At 40.6% G+C, this 12,267-nt stretch overlaps 1 protein-coding gene across 10 annotated transcripts in view; it reads left to right on the forward strand.

The window, feature by feature from the left end:
• Window positions 1–5,861, forward strand: part of OSBPL6 (oxysterol binding protein like 6) — a 208,881-nt gene extending 203,020 nt beyond the window's left edge. For all 10 annotated transcript variants that reach the window (XM_044242411.1, XM_044242410.1, XM_044242414.1 and 7 more), the window contains 3 exons: window positions 1,511–1,637; window positions 3,103–3,225; window positions 4,922–5,861. In XM_044242411.1, coding sequence (XP_044098346.1) covers window positions 1,511–1,637; window positions 3,103–3,225; window positions 4,922–5,030 — 359 coding nt within the window. In that variant the 3' untranslated portion in view covers window positions 5,031–5,861. The remainder of the gene's footprint in view (window positions 1–1,510; window positions 1,638–3,102; window positions 3,226–4,921) is intronic.
• Window positions 5,862–12,267: the final 6,406 nt, after the last annotated feature.

Raw genomic sequence — 12,267 nt, forward strand, 5'->3', positions numbered from 1 at the left:
CTTTTTAAAGATTTTATTTATTTATTTGTCAGAGAGAGCGAGACAAGAGTGTGAGCACAGGCAGACAGAATGGCAGGCAGAGGCAGAGGGAGAAGCAGGCTCCCTGCCGAGCAAGGAGCCCGATGTGGGACTCGATCCCAGGATGCTGGGATCATGACCTGAGCCAAAGGCAGCTGCTTAACCAACTGAGCCATCCAGGCGTCCCAACATAGGCTTCTTTCATTGTGAGATTAAAATCATAGATGGTTATGGTAAGCATATATTTTACACTTAACATTCAAATGAGGTAAATCCCAACTTTTGATAATTAGGAATTATGAAATTGAGGCCAAATCTCTGACATGTGGTCAGAGACAAGGCTTCATGTAAAGCGATTCTAAATGTAATGCCTACATTCAAAAGTGAGGTTTGTTTATTAAAGAGTTCACACACTTGAACTATTCAAACTTAAATCCTTACTCATTTATTCTCTGTTCTAATAAAACAAGGGGATAGCCTACATCTCTAATCCACAAAGTCAATAACTTAACCTGAATAAGTGATCGTCTTACTTGGGCAGCAAAAAGCTGCAACATGTTGACATTTAATAAAGGATATTGAGAGTTCTGGTAATACACTAGCAATAATTGAATATCAAGGGTAAATACAACAAGTGTCCGCATGATATTTATTTTCATTGCAATTTTGTCAGTTAAGTCCTAACTTTAAAATTAGTTGGTTTTCTAAGAGACCTCAATGAGTATTTCAATTTCCTGTTAGTGGAGTGGTTAGTTCATTCAGCAGCTATTTCATGAGTAGTGACTATGCATCAAGCTTTACTCTGTAAGAGCTTGGAATACACCAAGAAGCAAAGTATACAGAGATCCTCCTTTGAGTTTCGTTAAAGAGTACCAATACATATTAATTTAGATCTGCATTTTTTTCTGTTTCAAAAGGAAGTAAACTGTGTTTCTGGTGAAATCTTAATGTTCCTAGTTCATCACCCTGGGATTTAGTTTACCCAGTAAAGAGTACTCTATGTACAAAGTTTTATTTTAAAGGCTGGATTTTAAGGGTGCCTGGGTGGCTCAGTTGGTTGGGTGACTACCTTCGGCTCGGGTCATGATCTTGGAGTCCTGAGATCGAGTCCCACATCGGGCTCCCTGCCTGCCAGGGAGTCTGTTTCTCCCTTTGACCATCCCCCTTCTCATGCTCTCTCTCTCTATCTCTCTCTCTCTCTTATTCTCTCTCTCTCTCAAATAAATAAAATCTTTAAAAAATAAAAAAAAATGTAAAAATAAAGGCTGGATTTTATTAAATATATGAATCTACCAGTTCTAATAACTAACACCAAGTTTCCTAGCTAGGAAAACACAGCCAATTTAATTTGCTTAAGGAAAATCTTAATCTGATTTTTAGAACTACAAATTTAGTTATTCGTGTGGATATTAATTAAGCTCCTGGGTTAAGTCAGCCTCTGCAGGCTTCCTTAAACCTCTCTGCCACTCACGGTGGTTTATTGGCATTTCAGGTTCCATGCCAACCAACTATGAGCTCTACTATGGCTTCACGAGGTTTGCTATCGAGCTCAATGAGCTAGATCCTGTCCTGAAAGATCTCCTTCCACCGACAGACGCCCGGTTCCGGCCAGATCAGAGGTGAGTAGGACAACCATGTTTGAAACAAACACTAGATGATGGTGTGGCGCTCTAGATGCCATCGAAGCTTATTTTTGCCACCCTCATTTATGTATTCATGGAGTCACTCGTGAATTCCCTCATTCCCTTAGTCACTCCACACTATCTGAGCCTTCCACCCTAGCTAAGAAGTTATTCGTGGGTGATCGTGACCGACACTTAGCTCAACAAAGTTTCCCATAGAAGATAACACAGTTCTTAACGAAAGGTTCTTGCCGCCCCGCCCCAGACTCACCGGTGGTGTGCAAATTCATGACCTTCCTCCACTAAAACCTCCCCCAGGGTTTTCCCCTCTGTACTTCTCCCACTCTGTCACGTGGACTATCTTTTAACCTGATAAAGAAGATGATGATGAGTGACGGGAGCATCTAGAAGTGCTCCGAGTCAAAGTCTGGAGTTTGTCCAGCATGCTTTTGATACCACGGGATGTGAGATGGACTCCAAATGCAGTCCCTTTAATACCTTCTGATTCTTAGTTTTTGTTAAATAGTTCTATGTGCATGTTGTTCATACCCACAGAGTTAATTATACCTTTTCCAGAAATTCTGTATGTCACACAAATTTCCCCCAAGATAATTTTTTGTTTCCAGTGTATCTGTGGCTGTGTGTGTTTTCTGCCAAAATGTTCGAGTGTTGAATGTCTTACTCTTCACTCATCTTACACCATGCCCCACCCCCCACTCCCCTGCCCCCGGAAGGGGAGGTCTCATTGTCTGACATTCCAACATACCAACAAACTCCCTATAGGCATCACACTGAATCCCTGTTCTTTGCTCTCATTTTGAAATTTAAATATAGGTTTTACAAAACACCACTGGGTCTGCCTTTTCTTTCTCTATTCCATTCCAATATTCCCTTCCTGAATTTCATTTATGATTCGTCTCCTTTTTGTAGGCTTTTGTAATTTCCCCCAGTGTTAGATTCTCTTTTTGTCACCCGTTTTACTCTCTCCAGTAAAACGGGTGACAAAAAGTAAAACAGGGAAACTCCTTCCCTCTCAGGCTCTTCTAAAAGTAGGTGGAGAACAGCTAACTACCATCCTCCCTCCTCTGGCCTTGACCAAGTGTTTTTCAGGTAATATGAAAAAGGAGCCCAGCCCTGTACTTCATATTGTCCGGAGCCCGGGCTCTCCCATTATCCGGAAAATCTCAAGTTAGAGTCTCCAAGGCCAAACTAGTCCCCTTCCACCCCTAGTTTGCACTGCTGTACACAATATTTCAGTTGACGTACATGGCAAGTATGTGACTGGTGGGCAGGCAGACAGAGGTAGCGTGGCCTGGGGGAGGGGCAAGGTGACATTATCAGAGTATGACTCTTCAGCATGTTATAGTCTCAGCAACTAGAAGGTAATTTTATACAAGACGAGATTATTTTTTTTCTCAGCAGAGAGGATAACATATTAGAGGGATAACTGTGTTCTGCTTAGGTTTTTGGAAGAAGGAAATTTAGAAGCTGCAGCAGCAGAGAAGCAAAGAGTGGAGGAACTCCAGAGATCTCGAAGGCGCTACATGGAAGAAAACAACCTTGAACACATACCAAAATTTTTTAAGTAAGTTCATGCCCATAACAAGTTCATGTTTTGCAAATGATGGCCACCAGCCATGAGAAACCCTAGTGAAAAGAGAAAATGAGGCATAGTTTAAGTGTGCAAGCAGCTTAAAATTAAACTGATTAGGGTAACTTTGGTGTTGGTAGTGGAGGTATTGGACTAGATCTTACACTTGTGAACAGTCTGTAAACATACAAGTCAGTTCTCTTCCACGGCTCTTTTCTTTTCATGGACAGCAGGAAGGGTGAGGGCCTTGCCCACGATGCTCTCTCTACTTCAACTACAGCATTGAGAATGGTGGAAACTTGTTTCCACCCCTCAGCTCAAGGCCACAGTGGGACATCCACTGCCCACAAGGTCATCCTAGCTTCATTAGTGTCTGATTTTATTTCTGTCGTACGGGGCTTATGTCGTTCAGATTTGGTCCTTCTGTGGTACCGTCATGGGTGATTATTACAGGATTATTTGAAGGATTATATATAAATCACACAGATGAAGCTGTGTTTTCCAAATCCATCTGTTACCCTCCAGAGCCAGGACATATCAGCCCAGAATAACCTCCTATCCTTTAGAATTAACCTCTCATGACTGTCTTGGGGAGGAATGCAGCCTTGACCTTTTGATGTTGAAAGTGCACTCTGGTTGTGGACCATGCAGGGCTCACAGACTACTGTTCCCCGCAAGCGAAGCAGTATTCTTGTGGGTCTGGGGCCTGAAGCTCTTAGTATAGAACTTGTTCGTGCTTTTTCTTTCTTTCTTTTTTATTTATTTACTTACTTTTTTATTTTATTTATTTATTTTTTTTTTTTTGGAGATTTATTTGAGAGAGGGAGAGCATATCAGGGGAGGAGCATACAGAGAGAGAAAGAGAATCCAGAGCAGCCTCTGCACTGAGCTTGGAGCCCAATGCAGGATTCGATCTCACAACCTGAGGTCATGACCTGAGCTGAAATCAATGACTATGCCACATAGGCATTCTGTACCTGATTTTGGGGGTGGGGGGCAGTTCACTTTCTAGCCTTGCCTAGAAGTGATTTATTTGTGCCCTTTGTCCCTCTCCCCATGACCCCATCCTATTTCAAACAAATAACACAAACAAAACGGAGTTTCTTTTTGGTCAAAAATAGTCAAGACAGGGACACCTGTGTGGCTCAGTCAGTTAAGTGTCTGCCTTTGTCTCAGGTCATGATCCCAGGGTGCTGGGATTGAGCCCAATGTCCTGCTCCCTGCTCAGCAGGGAGCCTGCTTCTCTCTCTTCCTCTGCCTGCTGCTCCCCCTGCTCATATGCTTGCTCTCTCTCTCTCTCTCTTTGACAAATAAATAAATAAAATCTTTTTTTTTAAAGATTTTTATTTATTTATTTGATAGAGAGAGATCACAAGTAGGCAGAGAGGCAGGCAGAGAGAGAGGGGGAAGCAGGCTCCCCGCCGAGCAGAGAGCCCGACGCAGGGCTCGGTCCCAGGACCCCGAGATCATGACCTGAGCTGAAGGCAGAGGCTTAAACCACTGAGCCACCCAGGCGCCCCAATAAATAAAATCTTTTAAAAAAATAGTCAAGTCATCAATAAGCAGATAGGACACTAACTGGATTATGGAGTACCCCTTTTCCATACACATCCTATCTACAGGAGAGGGTCCAATGACCAGGCCACCTTGATGTGATTTGTGTCTAATGTTGATTTTTATATTTCCACAGAAAAGTTATTGATGCCAATCAAAGAGAAGCCTGGGTTTCTAATGATACCTACTGGGAGCTGCGGAAGGACCCTGGGTTTAGCAAAGTAGACAGCCCTGTTCTTTGGTAAACGGGGAATGTAGAGCTAGCCAACATATCACGCTCTGAATGAATAAATAACTATGCACAATTATGTTTCCTAGAGCTCCGCGTGGTTTCTGGGTCGACTGAAAACCGACCGTTTGCTTTTCTATTCATCTTTATAATGGACTTTCAGAAGTGCATTAGACGAGGCCCCTAACCACTTTTGGATCCTTTCTGTTTTGCTGCAACCATATCCCTTAAAAAACATCCACGCCCTCCTTGAGAAGCTGAATAAAAGGAGCAGAATACAAAATCCAAAGTCTGAAGTGTTTGTAAAGAAAACAAACTGTAACTGGTGCTTAAAGCTGATCCAGAGAGCTTAAAGCAACACGACATGTAAACCACGCGTTCGGGCTTTGTGTGGAAGTACCATACCCGCATCATAGAAGCTCCTGGGCCACGGCAGTCGGTCAGCTCAGACTTCGAGTGTGTCTGTTGGATGTGGTGTACTTGTGCTGACCTTGTCAAAAAAGATGTGATACTCCTCAGACCCTGTTCCATCTGTACGCCATTGTTCATGCCTTAAGAAATGCAAAGATGTACAATAAATCATTTTTTAAATGTGTGCTCATAGGTTAATGTGAGGGACGGCTCTTGGGAATCATGGCGTGATTCACTTTCTGGGATCAGAACAAGTAAGAGACTAACGTAAGTGGATTTTCAAAAAGTAAACTACACATGCTTTTCTTTGATATGTTAGTTCCTGTATCATCTGTCTGAAGGGCAAGAAGGAAAGGTGTGCTCAGTAGATCTCTGTATTCACATTGCTCGTCAAGTTCCTGTCCTGCGACCAGATAATAAACCCTCTTCCACCTAATCTCACAGTGTGCCCTATTCTTTGGCAATATCTGTATTTGATTTGAACACTTGGCATCAGTGTTAAAACCATAGAAGGAAATAACAGAAAGCCTGTGGGATTTCTGCGTGGGCTTAGGAGTCACTGCAAACGGAGCTATTTTTGAGCAGAACACAACGTAACCTGCATCTCATCCTGGGCCCAAGCCGTGGGCACTCGTGGAAACCCACTGGGAGCAGAAGCGGGCGTACTGGTAGCTTATTTGCATTGTTTAAATGAGTTCTATGCAAAACCATATTTTATATTCCCATCAAGTGATTCTGTATGATACGTAACGACCTGTTAGGCATTTGCCTTGCTATTGGCAGAGATAATAAAATAAGCTAAGGAATTTATCCATCCCAACAAAAGCTAGGGCGGTGGGGTGGGGGGAGGGGAAGGGCAGAAAAATGCTTTGCATACTTCAGGATTTGTTTTTTCTTCCAATATACAGAGGCTTTTGTAAGAAACTTGCATCAGTGTTCCTGAGTTTCTGCACGTAGATGACTATATAAATGCCTGTATGTTTAAAAAAAAAAAAAAAAAAAAACTCTTCTGAGTTTTTCCTAGAGAATTATAAAATTACATATGCTTTATTCTTGGAATCTTACCATCAGGTTTTAAGTGCTATTTTAAATTCTGATAACAAGGTTATTGACATTTTACATTTGGTTATGAGGTGTTGATTTTAGTGTTCTTTCTCCTCAGCAAAGCATTCCTAATGAATGACTAACCCACTCTCAAACCCTAACCACTGCTGAGAGCGGAAGGGAAAACTCCGGAGTTTCCACTAGGTGGAGCAGTGTTTTAGTTCTGAAGCTCATCCCAAGGCCCATCCGCTCTCCCCACCTTGTATGGAGTCCCTACATTGTGTGTACTGTAGGGTTTAAAGTGAAATTTCCTTTTCAATAGTAAATGCCCTAATCCATCACCAGATCTAAGCATTCCACTGGAGCAACACCCTCCCTAGAATTCTCAATGCCTTTAATTCCCATATTAAATCTATAGGTGGCTTGCCCCAAGGTAGTAAAATTATTCCCTTGTTATTGATTTTTTTTCTGTGCATTCATCGTGACGTCTTTTTATCTGCATCCTGAGATACATGCCTTTAATTTTAATTAGAAATTCTAAGTCTAGTTCTAAATTCTAATTCTTCCCCGTAGAAGTCTGTTCTCCCACAGTTGGTAAAGCTTTAGATACTATTTAAAGGGGTTCTGGTCTATACTTACTAGCACTTCCCTCAACAGTCTCAAAATATCTAGCCTAAAAATAAGAAGAGAATTCTGCAAAGCAAAGGTACTGCGAGTAGAGAAGTAGGAAGGTGAGACATTAGGTGACTATGGGTGTTACCAGACAGCTGGAGAGGACCCAGGGCCCATCAGGGAAGCAACTACCATACCTGGTATTTAGGCTGAAATTGAGAAAAAGAGTAACGACTAGAAAGGACCTTCATTAGACAAGTTCAAGCGACTAATCAAGTAGGTAAATGTTGGTCAAAGCTAACCTGAAACTCTGATTAGGATTTCAAGATGAGAATGGGAAGAATGTCACGTTAATGAAAAGCACCACATTTTATAATATTCCAGATTTAGAATCTATTTTGAGATCCAGACATCCTGATTAGACTCCCAATTCAAGTGATCAATTAAGTTTTAGGTAATATTCCTATAATACCTGATTCACAAGTCTCCCTATTAAGTATTCATGCCCATTTAATGGTCCCATCCCTCCCCACCCACTCCCTTGCCCTACCCCCCCTTTTTTTTAACTTTTGATTGATATCACGGTTTTAGAATTGTCAGACTTTCTCTGTTTGGGATTTTCATCCACATAATTTGGGGGCTTTTGAGACTAGTTTAAACAGCAAAGAGAATAAATGTTAGATCATTCCTGATAAAACCTGACTTATTTCTTAGAATTTCATAGAAGCCTCTTTGTTTCAAGGGTACATTTCTTATTTGTTTTTCCCCAGAACAATCTAAACTAGAGCAAGACTTAATATATCTTTATACCTCCCCCGTGATTTATTCATCAGCTCCTTCATCTTTCTGAGCTGGTCATTAAGGAAAGCAGTAATAAGTGATGATGACCCTGTGGATATGGCTAGACCAAGCAGATCGATGGCACACACCAGCACTCATAGAGGCCAACCAGAAGCCAATTATTTTGCTTCCATATGCTGCCACCCAGGGTGCAAATGTACTCTCAGATTTTGCTGTTTTTTTTTTTTAATTAAGTCATTATTTTTCATGGGTTACTTACAAGTAGCCCATAATTTCCAGGCAGTTGTAAAAATAAACCTCATTTAAGATACCTTTTAATATTGCCTATCAATTATATGTGACATAAAAACTACCAAATGTATTTACCAAGGAAGAGAAACCAAGGGGTCGTCCATACAGAGGATACCAGGTTATTGATTTTCCAAACCTTTTGCTCCTCTTCATTGTTCTGGTCCCCGTGCCTTTCAGCAATCCCACTAACCAATAGTGTTAGCCCCTGCCTGGAGGAGCACTTGGAAGGCAGGGGTTAAAGAGGAACCTGATCAGTGGTTTGCTTATTTCTGGTTACGGCTATGGCTGGAGAAGACTTTATAATCATAATCTAATGTATAATTTTGTTATTACAAAAGTTAATTCTCCATCTTGTCTAATCTTGTTCCCTATCATCCTGGATAATGAAGTGTTTGGGGGAGCAGAGCTCCTCACGCGCCAGGGGGTGTAATCAATGTTTGCACTTGGCTCAAGTCATTATATTATGAATGTGGCACAGTAAATAAAGTTTGTGTACAAAATACTAGTTTCTTTCTATGGGAGCCATTATGTTCAGGATATATATAATGTATCTAATTAAACAATTATGAATCTATCTTGTGCTCTAGAAATGTTCTTTTTGGGGGAAAGATGAAAAAATGTAATTGGAGCTAAGATTAAAGTGTTTTGGTCTTGTTGGGGTTTTGTTTGTTTGTTTGTTTTCAAAAAGCTTCCCAATCATTTGGAAGTACTGCTTATCAAAACATGATCAAGCCCTCTAGATTTTTATAAAATTGATACCTTTAAAGTATACATTGCATGAATCTTCCGTTAAGCCTGACTGTTTAGCTTTAATACATGACTGTGAGAATGCACCTATGTGACTGAATTGTAAGAACTTCACTGCAACCTTTGCTATTGGAGAAAATGGTAAACTGCTTAAGAAGGGTTAGCTTTAATTCTTTCAAAATGAGATCTAAAAACAGAATTCTTTAAAAATCGTTGTGATGAAGCAGCATGGCCAAAATTCGGAGCTAGTGAAGCCCCATGATTAAGGCAACTTACACGGGGCAGTTTCCTGTCTGTTACATGAAGACTTTTGTTTTCCAAAACCACCATCCTTTTTCTCCTGCCTCTGGTCCTCTGGCAGGGATACACATGTCTATTCTTTTGTACTGTGTCACTGAGTATGGGAAAAATATGCAGAATTTATGCACAGTTGCAGGGAACCTCTGCATTAACCCTCCGTGGAACGTTAATAAATGTTCATGGATTTAAAATTGCCCCATAATTACATATTATTTGTTTCCTTGGTTTCTTCATATTGGTAGGAAAAAAAAACATAAAACAACAATTTCTTATTTTCTGCAATTTTTCCCCATTATGCTTCCTTCTAAATATAAACTAGGGCAATGGTGATTAAAAGAATCTTGAGTTTTCAGAAAATAAGATAGAATTCTTTGAGTCCACCCGTTTCTTCTTTAGGTTAATAAGGTAAGCAACAATTTACTACTGTTAAACAGAAGAATGCTAAACTTATTTCTTTCATTGTAGGCACCAACTTCCCCATCCCCATTTATCATCATCCAGTTATTTCTTTAGGAAATGATGTAGTTGCTAGAAACTTTTTTCAGTCATTTCCAGCTTATTGAGCTAGAGCTGGCAAAAACTTTACATGTATGAATGAGTAATTTGATACATTTTGACATATATACATTCTTGACACCATCACCACAATCACAATAACGTAATCCATCACCACCAAACATTTCCTCCGCCCCTTTCTCTTCCCTCCCCTGACCTTCCCCATCTGCCACCCCAAGACAGTCATTGATCTACTTTCATTACTTCTTAAAACTCTGCATATTTTCTTGTCTTTATTGCGTATGGGACTTTTCTAGAAGACCGTGTGCTTAGGGTAGATATGTGCCATCAAACACCTCCAGTGCCACTACCCCAGTATTCCACCATCAGTTCTAACACATTATAAGAGGATCTCAATAAGTTCTAGGCCTGGTGGCCAAGTAGAAATTTTAAATTTTAAATAGAAGACAGTAAACTATGTTTCATATCAAAATGGCCGTTAATGAATTCATTTCCATCTTTGGAGTGGGGGGTAATCCACAATAATGATAACAATGAACTTGTTGGCAGTGCTGTGGAAACCCTGGGAAGGGTTTTCGTCTTGTTTGTAAGGAATGCATCATTGACAAAGGCTGAGAATCCAGAATGACTGCTCTAGAAATGATGGCGTCTTGATAAAAAATGACACAGGAAGTAGGCTTTGCTGCTTTCTTTTTTATCAACCTAGCTCCACTTTGGGGTCACAAACATTTGAAAGCTCCGGGGCTCAAAAAGGCTGCCTTTCCATCTTTCCGAATGCACTCACTCCTCATCTGGAAATCAAGTAAGCCTAACTTCCAGAAAGTTCATGGAAATGAAGTAACTGCAGTCCAGGTTGCTTCCTGGCATTGGCCTCTGTGCAAGTTGAGAGCTTATTCCTTCTTTCCTGCCCCGCAAAGCTTGTTGCTCAAAAGTAGAAAACTTTTCCAGAGACCGTCAAATACAGCATGATTGACATTAAATGCTAATGAAGAAAAAAGCCAAGAATTAATAAAAGAGAAATGGAATCTGAGAACGAAATGTAGGCTCCCTAAATGGACTAAGGGTCATTCTCTGTGGGGACATGTGAGTGGATCCCAAGGGGCCAAGTTATTGCCTTGGATGTTTATTTAAAGGCAGATTCCTGAGCTTCCCTCTGAAGATTCTGAGCCCCTAAATCTAGGGTGTGGACCAAGAATCTGCATTTTACCAAGCATCCTTGGCCCCTAAGAAATTTTGAGGCAGATGGGAAACCTCCATGAGCATGGGCTAGCCCCACCAACCACTTCCTGGTTCCTGCTCCAATCTCAGGATTTTGTTTTTTGTTGTCTCATAGCGACATTTAGGAGTCAACAAGAAAGTCTGCTTCAAGGAAGAAAAACTGACTAGAGCTCGGTGACTTGTGACTCACCCTCCACGCGTGGCTTCTTGTCAGTTTGATGGCTTCTGTCCTGAGGCCAGTGCTGTGATAAGGACATGAAGAGGAGGGAGGACAGAACTCTGAAGCCTGAAAGATGAGACTGTGTTAACCAGAGACCATAAAAGTCTGTTCTGGGGAAATTCTAACCTGCCCAGATAAACAGAACTTCTACTCTTCAAAGAAATGGATCAACCTCTTCTGCCTCACCTTCCCCTCCCTCTTAGATTTGGTTCATGCCTCCAAGGGAAGTTTTAAAATTGGTCTGAGGAGGACCTCCTGGCTGGTGGAAGCCCACAGGGAAATTCTGTGGCAAAGCACGCTCTTGGTCACTTGACAGATTTTCGTAACGAGGTGTAGCAGCAAATTCTTTATCCACATCAGCTTCTTCCCTGAAAATATTATATTTTTTAAATTTTTGTTTGAAAAAAACTCCACTGTGAAATTATTCTGCTTATAATTGAACGTATAAAGGCAATAGTCATACTGTTAGTTTGCATATGGTCATTTTGAGATAGAAAAATTAAATTTTGTCTTATATTAGGAGTAGAATTTCAAGAAACTTTCTACAGAAAAAATAGCATATAGTTAAATTTCCTACTGGAAGAGTAATTATTCACTGAAAAATACTGTCTGCTCTGTGTCACCTCAAAATAAGAATTGTGCCTCTTCGATGAATGTTGTGTACCAGAATGTTACATTTGTAAGAGCACAGGAAACTCAATAAATTTTAAACTACATAAAGAGGCTTGAGTTTTGTGTGTAGCGTGGTCTAATGACCTGTCCACAAAATGAGTAAGTATTTGTATCTCCAGCGAGAGACTTCTAGTTGGATTTAAAGAAAATTGAATACTTACATTGACTACATTTTCAGCTCATTTTTTCATATAGCAGCGATGCAGAAACTATGTTCAAATCAAGTACTAGGACAAAAGACTTCTCCCTGAGTTTTGAACTTATATATATGAAGACGTAGGAAGCTGGTTTCAGTTTTCTATTTTGTTTCTAGATTATAGGAATAAAAGTGTATGTAGTTCTTAAACGCTACAGGAAACTCAACCCCACACAGATGAGTTTTTCCATTGCTGGACTCTTGTGAAAACCCCTAGGGATTGGC

This window comes from Neovison vison, chromosome 3 (genome assembly GCF_020171115.1).
Source record: "Neovison vison isolate M4711 chromosome 3, ASM_NN_V1, whole genome shotgun sequence".
NCBI classification, from domain to species: domain Eukaryota; kingdom Metazoa; phylum Chordata; class Mammalia; order Carnivora; family Mustelidae; genus Neogale; species Neogale vison.